At 42.3% G+C, this 21,887-nt stretch overlaps 1 protein-coding gene across 5 annotated transcripts in view; it reads left to right on the top strand.

Annotated features, from left to right (window-relative positions):
* LOC138250365 (interleukin-5 receptor subunit alpha-like) overlaps nucleotides 1-21,887 on the top strand; it is a 318,270-nt gene that overhangs the window by 97,741 nt on the left and 198,642 nt on the right. For all 5 annotated transcript variants that reach the window (XM_069205163.1, XM_069205165.1, XM_069205166.1 and 2 more), the window contains 3 exons: nucleotides 6,715-6,866; nucleotides 6,962-7,115; nucleotides 15,263-15,374. In XM_069205163.1, coding sequence (XP_069061264.1) covers nucleotides 6,715-6,866; nucleotides 6,962-7,115; nucleotides 15,263-15,374 — 418 coding nt within the window. The remainder of the gene's footprint in view (nucleotides 1-6,714; nucleotides 6,867-6,961; nucleotides 7,116-15,262; nucleotides 15,375-21,887) is intronic.

Consider the following 21,887-nt stretch of genomic DNA (forward strand, 5'->3'; position numbering starts at 1 on the left):
CCACCCTCTTCCCCTATAGTCCACACATCCTGCCCCGTAAAAAATAAATTTAAATTTAAAGTAATTAAAAGACAAATGTAACAAAACATGTAAACACAAACATAGCATGAAACAACGATATTATATAGAATGACATTTTAAACCATGATGTTACTAACTGTGATATTAAAAACACTTTTACAATGATAATCCTACATGCAATAATAAAATTGATGATGTTCTTGACATCAGAATATTATTGCCACACAATTATTGTTGCCCTACACTGCTTTTTATTCAACATTCAGGCTGAACACTCAACTTTTAGTGTACTGGTTATTAATTTTCACACATTCCTTTGTAAACATAATTGTCTGCCTCCTTGTCAGGCCTTTGTCATGCTCACATTGACTGCATTGGTAGTAAACTGAACCCTCTTAACACTGTGATAAGTGGCAGAAGCCTGACCAAAAGGCATCAGACCACTGACAGATCTAGGTCCTGAGAGTCAAAAAATCAAAGTGTTAAAAAACAGTGCACATGAGTGTTATTTTTTATATGTCTCTTGCCAACCTATGGTTTTGGTTAACATATCCCCACCTAGGGTGAAAACACCATGACCTCCGATTTGCATTAACAAGGTCAATGTCTTTGTTCCACTCAAAATTCCAGTATCTATGGGGATGTTGATAATGTTAAGTGTTTGGGACTCCCTGTGCCCCACTTTTCCATTTGCCATTCTAAATGTTTTGTCACCACTTTGAACATTGAAGTGAGTCTGAAACAGGAAGATAAATATATTGTTGAGGACATGGACCAGCTAATGCAACCCACTCAAACGCAGCTTACCCATGTACTTAAGGTAGTAGGTGCCCTCTTAAAAGGTCGCAGGCTTACAGGTAGTCCTGCATGTCTTGAATAATGCATTTGGCCTATTATTGCCCGAAGGCCAAGGTCAAACACATCTTAAGATAATGAACTACTTGCCACTGTCAGGGAATGTTAGCACAAGGGCCAAGGACAAAGCTTCTTTTAGGACTGCAGGTGCCTTATGGCTTTCTTGGGTGCAATTAACCACTTATGCATTCAGAATATCAAAATGTTTCCATGCCCTTTTCCAAAAGACCAAGTGACCAAGGGCCAGATGTACAAACTACTTATTTTGCATTTCCTAAATAGCAACTCCTTAGAACTTGTTATTTAGGAAATGAAAAGCGGTATGTACCAAATTAGAGATACCCTAATAGTGATTGCTACAGTGTAGTAATCACTAATAGAAAATGGCTATTTAAGAAATACCAAACTATTCATTCCTATGGGCCTAAAAGCCCATAAGTACAAATGGTTTAGCATTTCTTAATTTGCAATTTCCTAATAGGAAATCTCAAATGAGGAAATGCTAAAGCAAGGTTGACGTTCAACCTGAGACCCCCACTTGCTGCACCCCGAAAAAAGTGGTGCACATGTAAAGGTCACATGTGTGAACTTTATTGCACTTTGAAAAAAAGAATTTTGGAGTGTTATTTTTGAATTGTACATGATTACCATTGACTTTGAGTTGATGGTAATAGCATTTCCTAATTACCCAATTTGCATTTAGGAAACGCTTTCTACACCTGCATAGTAAATTGCAAATAGGAAATCCATATTTGCGATTTCCTTATTGGATGTCGCAAAATGTGATTTCTACTAGTGTAAGAATCAGGCCCTATGGATTCTTGGTCTCCTCAGTAAGCGGCTGGGAATGGAGCAAATGAATCTAGTCGGTAAGTATAGAAAGAAGAGTACTCTAATCTTGAAGGGACCTTGAGATTGAGAACTTTATCTGCCAGACATAGAGATTAGAATTTAATTCTCAAATCAGGAGGCACCCAGTGTAGCATTTTCATGGCCTCTTTCACTTATTCAGATCTCGGAATCTAAAGAAGAATTCTGACGGCAGCATTTTGGACTACCTACAATTTTTTGTGATGTATTTTGGTGAGCCGGGGTACAGTGAATTGCTGTAGTCCAAGCGAGAAAACACCAAGAATGGTACCACAATTCTCTTGGAGCACTCTGGGATGAGATCCAGAATCTTACAAATGGTTCTTAATGGACTAAAGCAAGAGGCAGAAAGCTTTTTTGCTTGGGCGTCTATGACTAAGGATTTGTCTAGTCACATTCCCAGATTCTTTATTGTGGAATTGGGGACAGGAGGGTTCCCCCGACAATTTGGCAAGCTGATCACTGGCATAAGGAGTGGGTTGTTCCCCAGGATCATTAACTCAGTCCCGTCACCATTTAGTTTTAGGCAGCCATTCACCATCCATCTCACAACTTTTTCAAGGCAGAGAGCTAGCTGAAGATGCTCCAGATTTGAACCATTAGCAAAACATACCACTAATTGCGTATCATCCACAAATTAGACTATACACAGCCCGAACTCCTGGATGATGTCCTCCTAAGTTCGCATATAGTTATTAAAAAGGGTGAGGCTGAGTGCCAAACCCTGTGGTACCCTGTACTTGGATGGCATTATGTCCGAGCAGCAAGAGTTTTCAATGATTTGAAAGGTTCTGTCCTTTAGAAAAGAAGTGAGCCATTCCAGCTCCTTATCTTGGGCTTCTGTTTTTTTAAGTCTATCAATCATGATCATATGATCCACTGTATCAAATGCCACATTAGATACCAATGTTAAGGTCCTTTGTAACTGCTGGAAGAGCTGACTTCATGCTGCACAAGATAACCAGTTTTCATGGGATGTAATCACTGGTTGTCTTCAAGAAAGCGCAAGAGTGTTTGATTAACAAGTTTCTCTAGGATCCTTCTAATAACAGGCAGCAAAGAGATTGGTTGGTAGTTTCCCGGCACAGAAGAGGTCTAAATGGGATTTCTTTAACAGGGATCTAATTACTTAGTGTTTTCTATTTCTTTGGAACAACCCCCAAGGGGAGTGAGAGGTTGAGTACCTTAACTATAGTTTGGAGTAGGACTAGCAGACCCTTGGTCAGGCTACGCAGCAGATCTGGGTCTAAAGGCAAACCAGATTTAACCTTGTGCATAAGTGCAAGAACACTCTGCTCGTTGATGTCTGGAATAGACACCAATTGCGCTGAGTCTCAGAAAGGCAGAGAATTAGCAATTTGAAGGGAAGGTTGGGCTAGATTACATTGTAGTGATTCACAGATGTCTGTGACCTTTATCTAGAAGAAGGCAGCTAATTCATTGCACTGTACCACAGTGGATGGTGGGAGGATACTGGCCTGATCAACAATAGTAAGGTATTTAACGATCTTTGAGATTTTTTTGTTTATTATAGTATACTAGTATCCTGAGGTTTGATCAAAAGTAGTGATGTAATGGACTACTCTTTCTATGTCAACAAGGTCAACAGTTAGAGATATAGGGTATAACCCTATCTTAGTAAAAGAGTTGTGTTCCTACTAGCCAACACAGAATCTGAGGTGCATCCCTGCAAATAGGCCTATGGAACTAGAGCCCCCGATAAGACCTAGATCCATGGGATGGGCAAATGACAGCCAGGTTCATGTTGATTAATACTCTGTTGAAGGCACAGAGATTTCCAACTTCCTGGTAGAAATATCAAACTATGGCTAGTCGTAGATGGGCATATGTAGTAAAGGATATCACTCTAAGTCAGGACCTTAATTTTTTCCTGAGCATGTTTCGTTTTCCAGAGATCAGAAAGTGTTTATCCTCACCACTACAAAGGATATCCTCACTATAAGTAGTTATATAAGGGAATGTTTGTAAGGCTTTCAGCTTCCAAAAATGTTGTCAGGAAGGACCAACAGACCTATTTGATCTTTACTCCCATCTTTGGCCAGTAATAATAGCTAGGCAAAGCTGTCCATTTTAGACACACCAAAGTGACTAATTAAAGGGAAAACATGTTACACCCTGTGAAAAAATAAGTTGTTGGTTCATTGGGGTGTAAGTCCTGGCCAAGCAACAGCCACAATCCCTTGCAGGATGAACCACAAAAAGTCACTAAAGTTTCTTGTGCTTAAGCCTGGATAGCTTGGCACAAAAAGCAGTCAGGCTTAACTTAGAGGCAATGCGTAAAGTATTTATGCTGCACACAAACAGCAATAAAGTGAAAACACAACACAAAAAAATCTTAAACTAATTTAGAAACATAGAGTATATTTAAATGAAATAGTTGACACCAAAACAATAAAAATCCAATCTGTAGAACTGGAGTTATGTATTTTTAAAGTTGAAAGTTCAAAATAGATAGTGCCTAAAAGATAAAAGTTCTAACCAGGGACATCTGATCGGGTAAGACCGGGTCAAGGTCAAAAGTGAAGGCTGAACGTGATGGAGCACAGTTCTAATGGATTGGCCCTTGTCACCACTTACCTTCAGACTTACAAACATTTTGAAGATAAAATGTCGAGAAGGTAGAAGTTCAGAGGGCAAAGCTGCAGGAGTGTCTGATGTGGGAGCTTGTCTTCAATATAAGTAGGAGTGCTGGCTGAAACAGCTTTGTAAGTGATTCAGGTGGTTTTGAAGATGGTGTGGGCTGACAAGTGTAGCCATTAAAGTTCTATCAGGATACAGGCGATGTGATCAAATTTATTCAGGCTCTGGGTGGAATTTGGATTCTGGGAGATCCGGGAGAAGGGTGTTACCACCATCCAGATGTGAGAGTATGAGGGCTAAAACAGCAGTTCTGAAGTCACTTTCGGGAAGAAACAGTCTCATTGTCTCAAGAAGAGAGAGCTGGTACCACACTGTTTTTGTTTTTTTAACATGCCCCTTGAGGGTTAAGTTGGTGTCCTGAGTGACTGCAAGTGATTTGGGAGTCTGTCAAAGTCGAGGTTCAAAACTATCAAGGTTCATGTCATTGAGCCAAGTTTAAGCTAATTCTTGCTTTGTGTTCTTAGCAAATACCAGTTTTTTGCTGTTAGTGGTGTTACAGCTCAGGTAGCTGCTGAACTTCGAGGTCTGGTTGAGATGAAGGCAGTGTTTAAGTTGTTGGATATCTGGAGTGGAGGATACTTTCAATTAGAGATGTGTATCATCAGCATATAGGTGGAATGTGATGCTTTTAATGGTGAGTAGAGTCCCAAAGTACTACATTTGGAGGTTGAAGATGACAGGGAACCCTAGGAGATTCTGCAACTTAAAGTGCTCCTTCGGAATCAAGAGGTTGCCCATGTGAATGAACTGGTGTTGGCTAGAATGGCTAAAAGGCGAACCAATGAAGTACATTGCCAGTGACTCCCAAGACTTGATGGTGTGGATGAGGGTTCGATGATCAACTGTGTTGAATGATAGGCCTTTCTGTGTTTCTAGTCTTCAAAAGCATTATTGGCCTTATAGATACATGATTCATGGTTCCTCTGCTAATTCACAATTGCATCAAGTCCTTGACTTGTTAGCCCAGATTCTCAATTTCCAATGTGTTACGGTCATTGTAGTTATTCATGTTGTAATATATGTCTTTCAACCTTATATTCACTCTTTACCCTGTCATTGTGACTATTCTTATGGTAATACATCCTCATATTTTGTTTCAGTAATACTACTCCTGATACATATTTCAGCTTATCAGAGAAGCAATTCTGGTTTGAAAGCAGTTACTTTTTTCAAAACATAATGCCTCAGTACTTGTAAGAGCTATTTCATTCAAGGGAACTCCCCCACCACCATTGCAATCCCGAAATGTCCTAAGAAGTCTATGTTCGTTTTCAAAACACATATTGTGGGTTTACTCCAGCAAACCACATTAAGGAATTTATATTGTGTTTCTAGGCTCATATAGCTATTTCTCTATTTCTGGTCTTCCTTAGCTTTGAGGATGTTGTAGTTACATGTTTTGCAGTACATCAGTCAATTTGGCAAACCTTTGCAGGCAATGTAATAAAGACTGCTACCACCCCCTATGTGGTCCAGGGCTGTTTTAAGGGAAGCCAGCTAATTGGGAAAAGTGTCCATGAACACACTGGTCGGGGATATGAGTTTCTCCTCTAGGGATATAAGCTTCTCTTTCACTTCATTCCCTTGGGTCAAACAAGTTACAGCACCTGACACTTTTAGCTCCTGGTGAAAATAGAGTGATCCCATTCCTGTTAAATCTACTCATTGAGCCCCCTCTCTGCTGTTGAATACCGCACAAGTTATTCCCGTGGCAGTGCAACTACAGGGGCCCTCCCTTTAACAGCTCTGGTATCTTTTTTGGTGCTGGAAGTGTTTCAGTCCCAGTACATCCTCTAGGTCTGAAGAAATCCAAAGACCTCTTTCCTCCAAGGGAATGACCCTGCTTATTCCTGGAGGTGATCTTAGAACCCTGTTCTTAGTCACGTTTTAGGAGCCTTCCATAACATGTTCTTTGGGTTGTTGCTCCCACCACCATCACAATAGTACTATTAGGAGTTCACACGCCTCACTGTTGAACTACCCACACATTTTCTTGAACAGTGTCGCACTGGCCAGTAATCATTTGCCTTAGCAAGCCCTCTACGATTAGTGATCACGCTATAAATGAAATTCTGGTGAATCAGTTACTCACGATATGCTGTGTTGCTATACGACTATACCATCCATCATATGTCTCAAAATTTTTACATTTTATCCAGCACTCATTGAGTTCATTACTGAGTCTAACCATGATGTCCAAGACTGTTCAAACAGCTTTGTGTTGTGCATTCACCTATTTATCACACAGAAGCATACCCAGAACCAAATTCTTCCTCTATGATTTATACTATTTCTACTGATTTGCAGATGTCCTGAACAGTCCAAGTGTGACCATTAGTGATCATGTTCCTGGGCGTATTAACGTCTCCTGGGAGCCGCACCTAACGGAGCAAATGATGAACTTCACTGTGAAGTACAAGTTCTTTTACAAGTTTAAAAACAAGACAGACTGGAAAAAGGTTAGTGCCTCCTTATAAAACATATACTTGGATTTGGAGCAATTGTAGATTCATGTGCATTTTTCTAAACCACAATAAATCATGTATTGTTGCAGGAAAGACGAATGGAAAAGTATGCAAAAATAAATTTGAAATCCCATTCCAATGTGTGGGTTAAAGTGAGTACACAGCTTTTTCATGACATGGAACTTGAAACTAAGCTGGTAGCGGAGAGCATCTGGACTGAGGTTTTCTACACTGTCCCTAAGGGTGAGATGTGTGTTTAATACTGTAAATTATTAAAGTGCCCGGAAAGCTTTTCCTTTACCAATTACCCTAAAAGGTAAATGTTTCCCTACAAAATATAACGCATTTACTTCCATGCAGAAATATAATATACTTGAGTCCTGATATGTCAAAAGCCATGTAAACCCCTTGCTAATTTTCAGATTAAAGGTTAAAATGTGCCCATTCACTAACAGGTATTATTTGTTTTAAATTGTGTGTACAATTCATTCTGTTGCAATGCCATGTAATGAAGCATCACTTCAGTTTATGGATTAGTTAGAATTTACCGTGCCTGTTTCAATCTACACAGGGCATAAAATTGTAAACAAAATGCAGAATATGCAACATTTAGTTACACAATTTCACATGCTGAAGGGCTGTTAACAACTTAATGGAGCCGTGTTTATATCTATCTAATTAAATTATATCAAAGCTAGGCCTGGGCAGAGTTCGCCGAGCTCCGTGACAAAAAACTCTGCCGTGCAACGCGGAGTTTTGCAAGGGGTGGAGTGGATTAGGTCTTGCCATTAGCATTGATTTTTAGCGCCGGCTGTTTGTCCCACATTGAAAAATCAACACGAACAGCACCACGTGCAGCACAAGAGGGCGCCGCTTCTTTTCTGTTGCTTGAGTAGATTTTCTACTTGAAGGGCAACTTCCTTAATGTGAACGGATGATTTCTTAACGTGTGCAGTAGCAACCATCCATGTTGAGAAGTGAAGCTGTGAGGTGATGATTTTCCTCGCTCACGCCCACCAACATTAATGCTACGCAGAGTTTTTTTGATCTCTGCGCTCCACCCGGAGCGCAGAGTGGGAAAAACTCTGCAAACTCAGCAAGCGGAGCGGAGTTCACCGCCCACCCCTAATCAGAGCCTATTACAGCACCTGTATCACAGTGCAACTGAAGATAGGGGAGCAGTCAACAAAACATTTTTGTAAGTACTGGCTGTGGTATATAGTGTATTTGTCAGTAAAGTATGCCAAAGTAACTACCAGTCTACATGTAGCGCAACCATTTTTAAAATACCTGGAAAGTCAGGGATATCTTGTGAGGAGCTTAAATCCACCTCACCTGCACTCTCTCCCACAGCTGTCATTCTATAAGTAGACGAGTTAAGGCCTTCTAGCACATGGGTATCATCACACCTCCCTTCTGGGACCCCAGATCTATGCCTGTGGGTTGGTTGTAATATAATAGTAGTGTTAATGGTTTGGCCTGCCAGCAGAAACTTAACTGAAACCCAGCTTTGCAAAATATATTCCAGGCCTCTATCCTAGGATTTGTGATTTGTTAAGAGGCAGGATTATAAAGATTTGTGAAGAAGGAGGATTATTTTAGTCTATTAGCTGACAGAATGCTTAGAAGTATGCCTAATTCCCCAGTAAAGGCGATTTCTGCTCGCCTGCCATGCCTGACCTCATGTGTTCTTTCGTGTACCTTCCCCATTCGCCACAGATGTTATCCTGGAGAAAGATTTCCCCAGGCCCTTATTTGTTAAGGTAATGCTCTATCTTTAAATAAATTCCCATTTTTTCTTAACAAGACGGTTATTTAAGGTAGACTGCTCTTTAGTTTAATTTATCATCAAATGACCTTCCAAAATTCTTCACAGGTCATTTGATCAATTTGTACGCTATCTAGCACAATTAAAAAAATAAAAAAGTATTCTAATGCATTATCGCTATTGATGTTTTGTTCACAGTTTAGCCGTAGGCTGTCAAGAGTGAAGTTTTAAATGATCACTCTGAGTTATAAGGGTGTAGCTTGCATAATTAACAAAATAGAGCCTGTGTTGCACCGAGTTTGATAGTGACCTGGTGACCTGTCTTACCTGTTTGTTGAATTCAATAAAAAAAATTGGAGTAAATCTAGTCAAAATGTAATATTGCCCTGCTTATTGGTCTTTGCATCCAGCAGTTGCTGTTAAGGAGTAACATTTATAATGAAGAGTTTCTTCATTCACATTTGTCAGCTGTAAGAAATTGGGGTATTGGTTGAAGGTGGTGAAAGCACCAGTCGGGCAACAACCACAATCCTAGTCAGGTTGAACCACTAAAGTTACCAAAAATGCTGGTGATTAACCTTCTGGTAGCTTTGCACAATAGCAGTCAGGTTTAACTTAGAGGCAACGTGTAAAGTATTTCTGCATAACATAAACAGTAAATAAGTGAAAACACAACACAAGAAAAGTTAAAACCAATTTAGAAAAATATAGTACATTTTATTAAATAGCATGATACCACATAACAAACATTTAATCAGTAGAACAGTAGATATTCAGTTGTGAAGTTTTTAGGTAGAATAGTGCCTACAAAGCACAAAGCACTACTCTCGCTCACCTGGTCGCCCTAGACTGGGGGAAAATCACAAGTTCAGGCCAATCGCAATAGAGCACAGGTTAGATACAGGGACCAAATTAAAACCATTGAAACGTTATCTTCTCAAGTCCAGCGTGAAGAGTTCCATTCACTTTGGAGGTCCTGAGGAGCAGGTCGAGCATCATGGATGGTTGTCATGGTAGCGGGAAAAGCAAGTCAGGTCTTTGTGGGTGGTCATCACTTTATAACAAAGAGCCAGTCTGACTTCTCAGATGGTTGTTGCTGTAGCAAAGTGCAGCTTTAAAGTTGTTGGTCTCCACAGATAGTCGCTGTGGGCATGAACAGCAGGCTTCACCTGCGCTTCACGTGGGCAGTCATCTCAGGTGGCAGAATCTTGGTGCAAGCATGCCCCTTTGTGGTTGTGAGGAGCACAAACTTCACGATTTTCAAATTTCCTTTTAGTAGGAGCTTCCACTCATGCCAGCCAATGGTCCAGGACCTGGGGAGCACTGGTTTGGGATCAGGACTCAATAGCAGTAGGCAGCAGGGTTTAGGCAGGACCAGTTGCAGTTCCAGACAGGTCCAGTTGCAGCAGGTCCCAGCAGTTCCAAGGAGGCCTGTTAAGTTTGTTGTGCCCCTGTAGATCACAGAGGAGGCCAGTCAACTGATTCCTGATGTCACTCCGGGTAGCCTGGGATGAATGAAAGCAAATTCTGTCTTTTTTCTCAGTCAGCAAGTTAGTCCCTCAAGCAACATGGATGTGCTTTTTCTGAATCTTCCACTGGTCCAGGAGTTTTCTGATGAGTGGCTCTGGAGGTCCAATATGAATACCAGGTGCCAGTTTCTATGAGGAGGGACTTCGGGTCCTAACCTCACAAGTGAGACTGGAAAGTTCTTCTCCTTCTTCTGGTCAAGGCTCCAAACTGTCTGGGGTGACCTAGAGCAGGTTAGGTCTGGTGTCAGGTGTTTTTATGTGTGCAGTAGGCAAAGGCTTGTGAGTGGGCCTAGGTGCAGCTGCCCTCCTGTCAGCCTGTCAGAATGGCCTATCCTGTCTACATCTAAGCCCTCTTGGTGTTACTGTCTGAAAGCAATACACAAGACCCAACAGCAGAGCCATTCACAGTCATATGACGCAGGACACTGGCTGAAAAGCACAGATGGTTGGGACAAGAAAATGCCGACTTTCTAAGAGTGTCATTTTCAGAATGGTAATTTCTAGTTCAACTTTATCATTAAAGAGGATTTTAAATTACAATTTCAGTGTTAGTCAGTGAGAGAGACAGGTCTTGCAACGTGAAAAATGACTTTTTGAGTTTTTTCACTACCAGAACATGTAAAACGTAAGTACACAAATCCTACTTTTTAAATACAATTCACAACACCCTGAAAGCCTTTAGAAGCTAGCTAAGGGGTGACTTAAAATTATTAAAAAGAAAGTTATAGGCCTGCTCAAAGGTTTATTGTGCCACGTAGAAATGACAGTTTAAAATAGTGGCACACCTGAGACATTTTATAAAAGGCTGCTTCAGTGTTTGCCACAATGGGCACTCATTTCCACTATTAGCATTTAATTTACAGGCCATCAGTTCTGGTAGTACCATTTACTAAAGACTTACAAGTAAATTAAATGTTCCAATTAGGTGTAGTCCATTTGTACCATGTTTTAGGGAAAGGACACAAACACTGCAACAGTGGATAGCAGGTAAATGGCAACAAAAATGGGTTGAGTAGCAGAAAGCAAAAAGCTGAGGGCGACCCTGTGAAAAAATCCAGGTCCAACATGAGCCATGCCTTCTATGTGCAAATATATGTCCTCTATACATATACGTAAGCCTGACAAATATGTTGATCCTATAGCACAAATTAAGTAATAACACAACATGTGCTAATGGAGGTAGCCTTGAGGAGCTGACATAAAAAGGTATGGTATGCAAATAAAATTGAAATATATGAATGATTCATGATATTTTAAAGTATTACTACCTGCAGTACTGGAATATGATCGAACAGAGCAACCAAAGGTAGATGGTTAATGAAAGAACTTATTTACATTGATCTTTAGATTTTTAAAGCTTTTCAAAGCATTTCATGACTATATCCGAAGGCCTTGATCTGTGTGTCTTGCACAGATTACCCAAACATTGCCACAAGCCGCTGGTAGAGACCCTTTTTAATTTGTATGTATAGTATAGAGACTGCGCCTTCTGATTGGGTATGGTATCTCACAGGTGCTGTGTAGCCAGTCGGCAATCTGTTGCTGTAGAGACTATGGGGCATATTTGTACTTTTGTTGCAAAACTGCACTAACACAGTTTTGCATCAAAACGTTTTACACCAGCTTGCACTATTCCTGAGTGCCAACTGGGCACCATATTTATGGAATGGTGCAAGCAGGTGCAAAGGGTGGGCTAGCGTAATGCTAGCTGGGTGGGGGTGGCGGCATGGGAGAAGGAGGTTTTGCAACAAAAAATGATATTAGGCAGGTTAGAGTAAAAAAAAAAATGACTATAACCAGCCTAGAGTCATTTTCTGACGCAAAACCATCCCTACCAACTGACTCCTGTCTTAGAAAAGGAGTCATGCCCACCACCCCAATGGCCAGCACAAGCGACCAGTGTCCCCTGGGCATGGCCATTGCACCCATTGCCATGTAGGGGGGCCCATTTCAGGGCCCTCGACTGCACTTAAAAAAATACTTAGCTGTAATTACCTATACTTTCCTGGGATGGGGTAGCCCATCCTCCGCTGTCCCGCTAGTGTGGGTGAGGGTGTCCCTGGGGCCTGGGAGGGCACCTGTGAGCTTATTCCATGGTGTTCAACCATTGCCATAGGCCCACAGGTCCCCTAAGGCCTGCTCTGACCCAGGTGTTAAATAATGGTGCAAAGCAAGGTTGGTCCCTTCCTCCCCCATGTGTGATTTTAGCAAGTGGGGATACATATGGGGCTAAGGCCATAGAGTCATTATTTGCAGAGAACGCCTACCTTGCATCTCATTGACGCAATGTAGGTTTCCACATCTGTGTATATTAAAACCCCAGATGGGAAGGTCATCCAGTTAATATTTTACTTGTAAGCCAGATCTGATTTTACAATGCTTCTAAGGAGGTGGGTGGACAGAGCATCTGAGTGTTATCAGCTAACCCTCCTTTGACTACAAGTAATTTCATTAAAGCATTGAAGGCTAGGCGACCGGCATGCAATGTAATTTCAATGTAAAATACTCTTCAGAGTATTACTTAAAGTGCCACATGCAACTTTATAAAGCGTTATACAGGCCCAGCTAATAAGTTCTAGCTGGATGCAAAACTTACAATGCTTCTAGGGGGCTAAGTACTGCGAGCACGTAGATGATGTCAGCTGAACCTCTTTTGGCCAAGAATGACTTTCTTAGAGCATCCCAATCTGCACTTACCTTTCAATATTTTGTCCCTTAATCTTCTGTCCTCGATATTCTGGGGGTCGATATTCAGTAGTACAAACAGCCATCATATTTAATTGTATTGGTATTCTATTCACAGCATTATCATGACGTGGAAAAGGCACACTCAAAAAAATGCCCACATTCCACCATCCCTTTTATAGGTTCTGTCATCATATTCTCAAGCACTATTACTGAACTCGAATATACATCATGCATCATAAGCCTTTGTGAAGCAATCTTATTTCAAGGTAAAATCATTACATGTTTAGGTACACCCCATACATCCAAGTCCTGTCTTCATCTGTCAAAGACATTCAGTCTTATGCTGTAACATGGCATTCATGTGTATGAACAACACTACCATCAGGTGCCAAAGTATGGCAATCGCTTGTCTTTCGTAGATATCATAAGTCTATGTTCTCCCATTCCATAGTTAAGTAATGCGCTATATGTGGAGGGACAGTAACAATATGTTCAGGCTCCCACGATCATATCATCAGTTGCATTTATCATATCCTCACATTTAGCCATCATATGCCAATAACTGGCATCATGCATCCTGTCACTGTCACAACAAGTCTAGGTATTCTTATCATATGCCTAGGCACCACCATATTGCTAAGTACAGCCTCAGATGCGTAGGTGATGCCACCCAAAGTCACAGGTATGACCTCGCATAGTCAACTTTAAACATATGGCACTATACAACCTTCAGTTGCCACAAACAGTTGTGTATGCAAAGGTACAATAATTGTATGCAAGTAAAGCCTCACATCAATACGTCCAGCCTCACATCCTGAGCTACAGTCATCTGACACCCTCATAAATCAGCATACACCAAAGTACAGCCATCATACGCCTCATTACATCTCTCATATTCTACAGCAGTGGTTCCCAATCTTTTGACTTCTGTGGACCCCCACTTTATCATTACTGGATCCCAGGGACCCCCACTGTATCATTATTGGAATACAGGGACCCCCCACTGAGTCAGTACTGAAAGCATGGGACCTAGGGCCAGATGTAGGAAGCGTTTTGCATGGTGAAAACTGCGAAATTTGCAGTTTGCAACATGCAAAACGTGCATCGCGATGCACATTCCCATTTTGCAAGTCGGTACCGACCCACAAAATGGGAATGCGACTCGCAAATAAGAAGGGGTGTTCGCATCGCTATGCAGAATTGCAAGGGGGTCGCAAATTGTGACCCACCTCATTAATATTAATGAGGTGGGTCTTTGTGACCCCCTTGCGATTCGCAGATGGTGTCAGGGACACCATTCTGCATATTGCGAGTCGCAATCCCATTTCTACCTACATCTGGCCCCTAATCTGTTAATATTATTCAATTTTCTAAGCAGCCCTGAGGAGGCTTCACGGACGCCCAGGGGTCCCCGGACCACAGCTTGGGAACCACTGTTCTACAGCGCTGTCTCAGTATGCCCTGCTATTTCCATCCTATGCTGCATGTTCAATTGCAGCCACCATATTTATGAACAGCTCTTTACTGCCCAGGTAGTAACATTATATGCCAAATTAGAACCACCATATGGCCCTATACAATTATCATACCCAGGTGCTACCATAAAATACTGTAGTATTGTCATTCTATACACAAGTATTACCTCCTTACCTTCCTGTTTCTCTCATAATTTGCCAAACAGATATTCTCCACTGAAACTGTGATGCCCCCTACATCATTGGAACTCCCCTTCTTCCCCATTTGGGATAGTGAACAATTGTGCATTTGAGTTGGAGAATCATCAGATCATTCTCTTACCCTGATGAAATAACAGACGACTTCCAAAATAGTGATTTTACCATCAATGTGTACAATGCACTAGGGGTGGGTGTTGCTCGTGGATGTTCAAAATGGATGTGCGGATGTATTTTGCGTTAAGAAAATTAAAGAGCTAAATGCAACAGAACATAAACAGCAACACGAGCAGCTGCTCACACTCCCTAAATGTGCTCTCACTGTAGGATTTTTTCCCCAAAACTAGTTTTAATTACACAAGTAGGCATAAATGTGTTATTATCGGTAATTCCATGTCAAAGAGAAACATGGAATTACCTAAATTACTCTGATTACTCAAGGGTCATTGAAATTCTGCCCAGATCTACAGTGCACTCCCAGGCAAACATGCACGCTCTCTCACATATGCATCCGGTATTCACACATTCTCATCACCCTCCCACACTATCACTCAATACACTCAAATTATTCACCTCAGTTATATCACTCATTCACCCACTCACATCGTTCATTCACTAACGTCATATTTTGATATTTTCTGAACGAAAATATCGGAGTAGTAGTTAATGGAGCAGAATGAGTTCAGGCATGTTTGTTTTCCTACTGATAATTGTAATCAATTCTTCCTGTAGCACCTCTAGAGAACCTGTCATGTATTGTGTACAACCTTTCCAGTCTCAACTGCACCTGGCAAATTGTGAAGGACCGGAGTTCAGAAGATGCACAGTTTCTCTTTGCATTCAGGTAACTGACAACTCCTAACATCATGTCCATATCTATACTCTACAAGATGGCAGGTTCTTGATTTTGGTATTGTGAGCCATCCATTGAATTATTTCTCCTGACACCATCTAGGCCATCATCGCCTAGATCCCTCATCACTTAGTCTATTGTCAAACCCTCTAGTTCAGAGGTCTTCAAACTGGGGGGCAGGCCCCCCTAAGGGGGCCCCAAGTGATCCCAGGGGGGGCGCCACCCTCTTGCCAAAATAAACATTTTACAGATAACAGGGCTTTGTTTTAAGCAGACATATTTTATTGTATTGTTATAAATAAAGGTAACAGTACTTAACTGGAATGTTTAAATAGGTCTAGCCATATTTAAACATTGCAATCTTTATAAAATAATTGCGAAGAATTCTGAGGGGGGGCAAGGATTTTTATTTTCCAACTGGGGGGGTGCAGCATTAAAAAGTTTGGAGACCACTGCTCTAGTTCCTCAGCAACCACAAAGACCATGTGCCCCTTCCAAATCTTAATCATTTGCATGACAATATGTTTTAATTTAAGCAACCTTTCTTCCATCAACAGCACTAAAAAAACAACCTCTCCCAGACTGAGTGCAACTCCAACCATAACCCTGTCCACTTTTTCAGTACACACTTTCAAACTCAAGATTATTTCCAGGACACCTTGTAATTCCAAGATTTTTGAGCTCTTATATACTGCATCATTGGTCCCCCCTTTAACTATGTCTGCTGATTATGGTGCTCATGCTGCGATTTTGTTTTACCATGCCACATTCTGTAAATTATGTAAAGCGTTTATGTTAGAAATGTAGATGTTAACAAAAAACGTGCGTGTGTTTGTGTGTGTGTATGTGTGTATGATTTACAAGGTGTGCGCACTGAATATCGACTCAGAATATCGATGGGACACAATACCGAAGGAAAAATAGCAACAATAAAATATCAAGAGGTAAGTAAGTCTAGATTTTCTTGTTGAACTCAACATATATGTGCCTTGGTGATATATATATAGAGAGAGTTTGAAGGAGTTAGAAATAGTAAACCTTTAGATCTCTATATTAACTTACCTTTCAATATTTTGTCCCCCGATAGTCTGTCCTAAATGTTCTTGTACTGTAATATTCTAGGGGGCAACATTCAGTAGTACAACCAATTCACAGAGTGAAATATGCTATTTAATAGGATTGTTGAAAACTTGGAGGAGCTATGACTTAAAGGAGAAGAAAGCCTTAAGTGGGTCATGATGCCCCCCCACTTCTCCTTCAATGGTAATAAATATGATATTGCACTCCAGGCATCTGAACTTATGGTTTGTGCCATGGATTTTGTTTATGTGTGTTTGCATATGTGTCTGTTCTAAAAAATATGTATTTAACAAAAAGCCAGGAAGCAAAAAGTTCTGTTGTTTACAAAAAATTTAGTGGTGTGTATTGGTTGTTCAGATATACAATTAGAAAAAGAAAATTATTTGGTTTGTTGTTCTCATCATTTCAGCAAAATGGCTAACACAGTTGTCCTCTTAGTTAGATTTCTCAGTACAATCAAAGAATGCCTATCATTACAAGAAGAGAACTACAATACAAAATGTTAATAAAAGATTACACTCCTGTCAAGCATGGCACTGATTATAGCCTTGTAGCCCACTGCTGAGGGCTATGTTGGTTGTTAAAGGTCCTGAACTTGAATTATAGGTTGAACTGCAGGTGAGGGCCTAGAACGAGGAAGAGGGCCTTTTTACAACCAGTAAAGCCCGAGATAGAAGGGCTATAAGGCTATTGGAGCATTCCCTCTACTGAGGACAGAATTTTCTAAATTAAAAACGGAGAAGCAGAGCAAAAAATATTGGATTGTTTGGCCAGAAGGCCTATATCAGCCATTATTAGCCCAGGTCATACCAGTGTCTTCAGTGGAGTTCCCAACATTGTTCTGATATTTCATGTACAGTATTATAAATACAAATTATATACTTACATCTGTACATGCCTACATATCTACGTAGACCATCCCAAACATGGACATCAATGTTAAACAATAGAATGGTAAACATATATAATCAACATTAATTTTCATTTTGGAAGTACTCAAATAATAAGAGGCACATTTCTATCACTTCTCCCATAGTATTCTGTGAGATGCAAATAATGCTGTCCAGTCCTTATTTGTATAGTCATGGTACAAAGTTGTTAGCAGGGAGTCTGGGTGGTGATTCTCAAGGGGTTAGAGTATATATTCTCAATTTTCACTACACAGAGACCTGACACTGCTTCCTTGTGTTACCCTTACACTTAAAGGGATTGTCTTTTGGGTATTCTAATACATATAACAGATGTTTGCCCAACCGGTTCCTGATGCATTGAAGAAGAACTTGAGGAAACTCTCCTCAGTCAGCTCTTGCATTCTTTTTTGTTCCTCTGGAACCTGAGAAAGTAGATGGTGATGTCCCTGTGATCGGACCACCATTTCCTTAGAAGGAACAGAAGTAAAGATCCAGGGGCTACCTTATTGGGCTGTTTCCCCATTGACTAGTGAGGCCACAATTATCCTGTTGTTGGCTGTCGAGTTGGGTAAGGGTTTGTGATTTCACAACACTGCTACTCAATGTTTGCAGTGTAGATTTCTTTCTGCGTCAATTTCTTTCTATGTCAGTTGCATTATGCGGTGTATCAAGTAAGAGGATCTCATATTTAGTGGTCATAGACTTCCAGATTCTGTGTAGGTGTGCAGTTTGATAGACTTCAATCTTGGTTTCGCTAGCCCCACACAAATGATTTATTGTCAGAGTCGGTATGGTGAAACAATGGCTTGATCAACAAGCAGTGGCTGTAGTCCAAAGATGCGGTTGATCTCTGGACTTATACTGTTTTATTCACTTGCACTCTCTCCCACAATGAATGTTGTAGTTGAGTCCACCGTGTAAAGTCTATGCAGCTCTTGGGCATAAGAGAACATACATTGTCTTTGACCATTTTGTCAAGATCTCTATTGAACAGGATTCTCAGATTTCTCAAGCCCTTATGAACCAATACCTTTCAAAATCTGCATTGTAAGCCCTCACAGTGGTGTAAGATATGGGCATGGAGGGGTGTGGCTGACAAGATGGCAGGCTAAACTTGCCTGAGTCAAGCTCCGACCAGACACAGAGTAATGCTGCAGCAATTCTGTGTCCCCGGACAACCTTGATCCCTGCAAACCCTGAATACTGCCTGCCTGCACCCCGTGGGCAGATTGATTGCCACCACATATTGTGTGTGATATTCCCTGCCTGGGGGGAAAATCGCCCCCTTGTGGCGAACAGTGCTGAGTGTCCAAGACGGTGGCCACCTGGACAGGGATCGAAAAGGGACACCTCGCATCCCCGGCTTGTTCAGGGGTGCTTCAGTGAGCCTGACCTGACTGATCGATAGCTGACTTGCGCTGCACTACCCAGATCAGATTTGCTAATTTTCCGCTAAGGTGAGGCGACCGGCTGCCAGTTGTTGTGGCTCGACCACGAGCCACAACAACTGGCAGCCGGTGGCTGACTCGGCCCCAGAGTGGCATGCAGAGACACGTGGAGGTCAGACTTACCCACTCCCCTGGGGGATGATGCCCACAGCAGATTGAGAACGACCCTGGGCTGTGCTGGAGGGTATTCAGATAACGGGCCTGGGCTGGGCAAAGATGTACGTCGCCGGTCCGTGCTGGGCCTACCGAGTGAAAGGCTAAGCCTGCAACCAGTGACAACACAGGGGTGAGAGTGGAGGTCACTGGTGGACAGCACCCGGTGCCAGAAAAAGTGATACATTGTTCTTCACAGAGGCTACTAAACAGAGAAAACCTAATGAAACAGGGAGCTCAGCAAAACCATAGTTGTCGGGGTAGAGTGAGAACTCCCTATGCAACTGACAGCTAATGGGCCCCAGGGGTGCCAAAGAGACGTGCCGGATAGCAAGGGAACAGACACCCAGAGCCCTGGAAGGTGAGGGAGGCCTGTGGACTGAACCACGCACTAGATTGCCCACAATGAGGGCAGCACTGGAATAAAAAATTGGAGATGTCCATTTCGAAAGTCTGTCTTCTGAGACAGGATCTTTTCAACGTAGCAGAACACCTGACAACAACGGAGAAAAGAATGTGTGAAGTGAAGGACACCACCTGACCCATGAACTAAGATCTGACAGACATTAAGTTAAGGACAAAGACTTATTAAAGAGAGTCAATGATGCTGAAAATTGGTTGAGGTGCAACAATTTACGTTTGTTGGGGTTCCCAGAAGGGAGCAAAGGGTCCAACGTGTCTGATTTCCTGAGCAACTGGTTTCAGTCCACCTTCCCTGTGCTCACCTTCTCTACCTGCTTTGTCATAGAAAGGGCCTATAGAGCGCTGGCGGCCAGGCCACCGCCAGGCACTCTACCGCGTGCAATAATTGCTCAACACCTGACTCTCCAAGACCTGGATGCAATACTCTGGAAAGGGCAATGCTTGCCTTTAATTCAGTTTGCATCCTCCACAATACAAATATTTCCTGACTACTCTTGCGAAGTCCAAAAGCAGCAGAGGTCTTTTGAGGCGGTAAAGGCAAAACTCTGCACCCTAGAAATACATTTTTTTTTTTATTATTCCCTGCCAAGCTAAAGGGAAAATCCCTTTTCTTTACCACAACAGAAGAGGCTTGGACCTGGCTCGAGAAGGGGCCCCAACTACGTACCTGACAGACAGATATGGATGATCCGACTGGAAGGAAAGACCTTGGGGCACAGGCAAAACAATGGTAGACCAAGCAGAAATGTAGGAAACGCACCGGAAAACCTGCAAACAGATCCCAGGCAAAAAAGGCACAAGAAGCAAATGAGAGGCTATCATTATCAGACAAAGGGGGTCATTCGGACTTTGGCGGGCGGCGGAGGCCGCCCGCCAAAGTTCCGCCATCAGAATACCGCTGCGCGGTCAGAAGACCGCCACGGTTATTCTGAGTTTCCCGCTGGACTGGCGGGCGACCGCCAGAAGGCCGCCCGCCAGCCCAGCGGTAAACCCCCTTCCACGAGGATGCCGGCTCCGAATGGAGCCGGCGGAGTGGAAAGGGTGCGACGGGTGCAGTTGCACCCGTCGCGATTTTCATTGGTGGGGCCCTGTTATGGGGCCCCTGCAGTGCCCATGCCAATGTCCTCATTGCCTGTGAGAGAAGAGGGAAATATCCAGTGATCTAGTGAAGGCGAACTGAGCTGTGACATGATCGAGCCAACACGGGATCCAGTAATAGAGCAGGAACATAGTGATGTACTGGTAGACTCTTAAGTTTGAAAGGTTGATTTGTTCAGTTTGAGGATGATATGGGCCAGTACCCACCCTCTAGAGAATCGCTATTGCAGTGTGAGTATGAATCTAGAGGAGTGACCTTTCAGCTCACCCTGTAACTTTGCGAGATAGTTGAAGGGCAGTGTCAGGAGACTGATGTATTTATGATTTGTTGTATGCGTATATGTTGAGTTGGACCATAGCTGTTGTCATAGCATTCCTCTATATATGAAACTGTCCCAAACAAGAGTGGCTGGGTGACGACTGCGGAGACTGTGGTAGAGTGTGTGACATACTTTGGGGAGAGTAGGATTGGCTGGTGAACCTGTTAACCAACACCGGACAGGTGGTTCCCTCTCTTCCCCAAGACTGGCTAAACAAGACTGTGAGAGCAATCATCTTTTGTTCCTTAAATTTTATTTGCATTTATAATTACATACAGGTTGTTAGGATTAGGGAGGTCTACAGACCCCTCAAGTCGGACCTGCAAAGTGATTCCCTGGGGTACTATAAGGGTGTATGTGGCCGGGAAGAGAGGGGGTAAGGAGAGGGATGGGGACTGCAGTTTGCTTGTTATGTTTACTCTGTTCAGCATGTTTTTTGTTTCATTTGATTAGTAGGAGAACATATCAGGCACACAAAATTTGTATTTCACTGTTATGGGGGACACTCAAATTACAATTCATCAAGAGTAACACACCTTAATGACCCAGCCCACATGCACCGGTTCATCCCTCCATGGAATGTAAATGGGCTGGGTAATAAAATCAAGAGAGGCCTAGTAACTGCATATATTAAGCACATGAACCCGGATGTAGTCCTACTGCAAGACACATCTCAGGGGAACCCATTGCCACTTCTTGGCCTGTGCTAGTGCACGCAGGATACTTGTCGAGATCCAGGGGGGTGGCAGTCCTGATCCAAAAATCCACCCCTTTCCAAATACAAAAATCATGGTTAGATCCATGTGGGACTGATGCCGCAGTCCAGGGCATTTGGGGACAGCTGAATGCCACCATAGTTAGTGTCTACACCCCGCCTTCGACAATACACACTAAACAAACTCACTGAAATCCTTTTAGAAGCTGAATCCTCTCTACATATCCTTGGGGGAGATGTTAACAATTTGATGATCCCTGACCGGTACAGATCAGGTGTAACTCCTATCCCAGGTAGAATCACACATTAGCTTGTTTTGTTGATACACTGGGGCTCTTAGACCTATGGCGTTGATA

Source organism: Pleurodeles waltl, chromosome 8 (genome assembly GCF_031143425.1).
Source record: "Pleurodeles waltl isolate 20211129_DDA chromosome 8, aPleWal1.hap1.20221129, whole genome shotgun sequence".
In the NCBI taxonomy this organism is placed as follows: Eukaryota; Metazoa; Chordata; class Amphibia; order Caudata; family Salamandridae; genus Pleurodeles; species Pleurodeles waltl.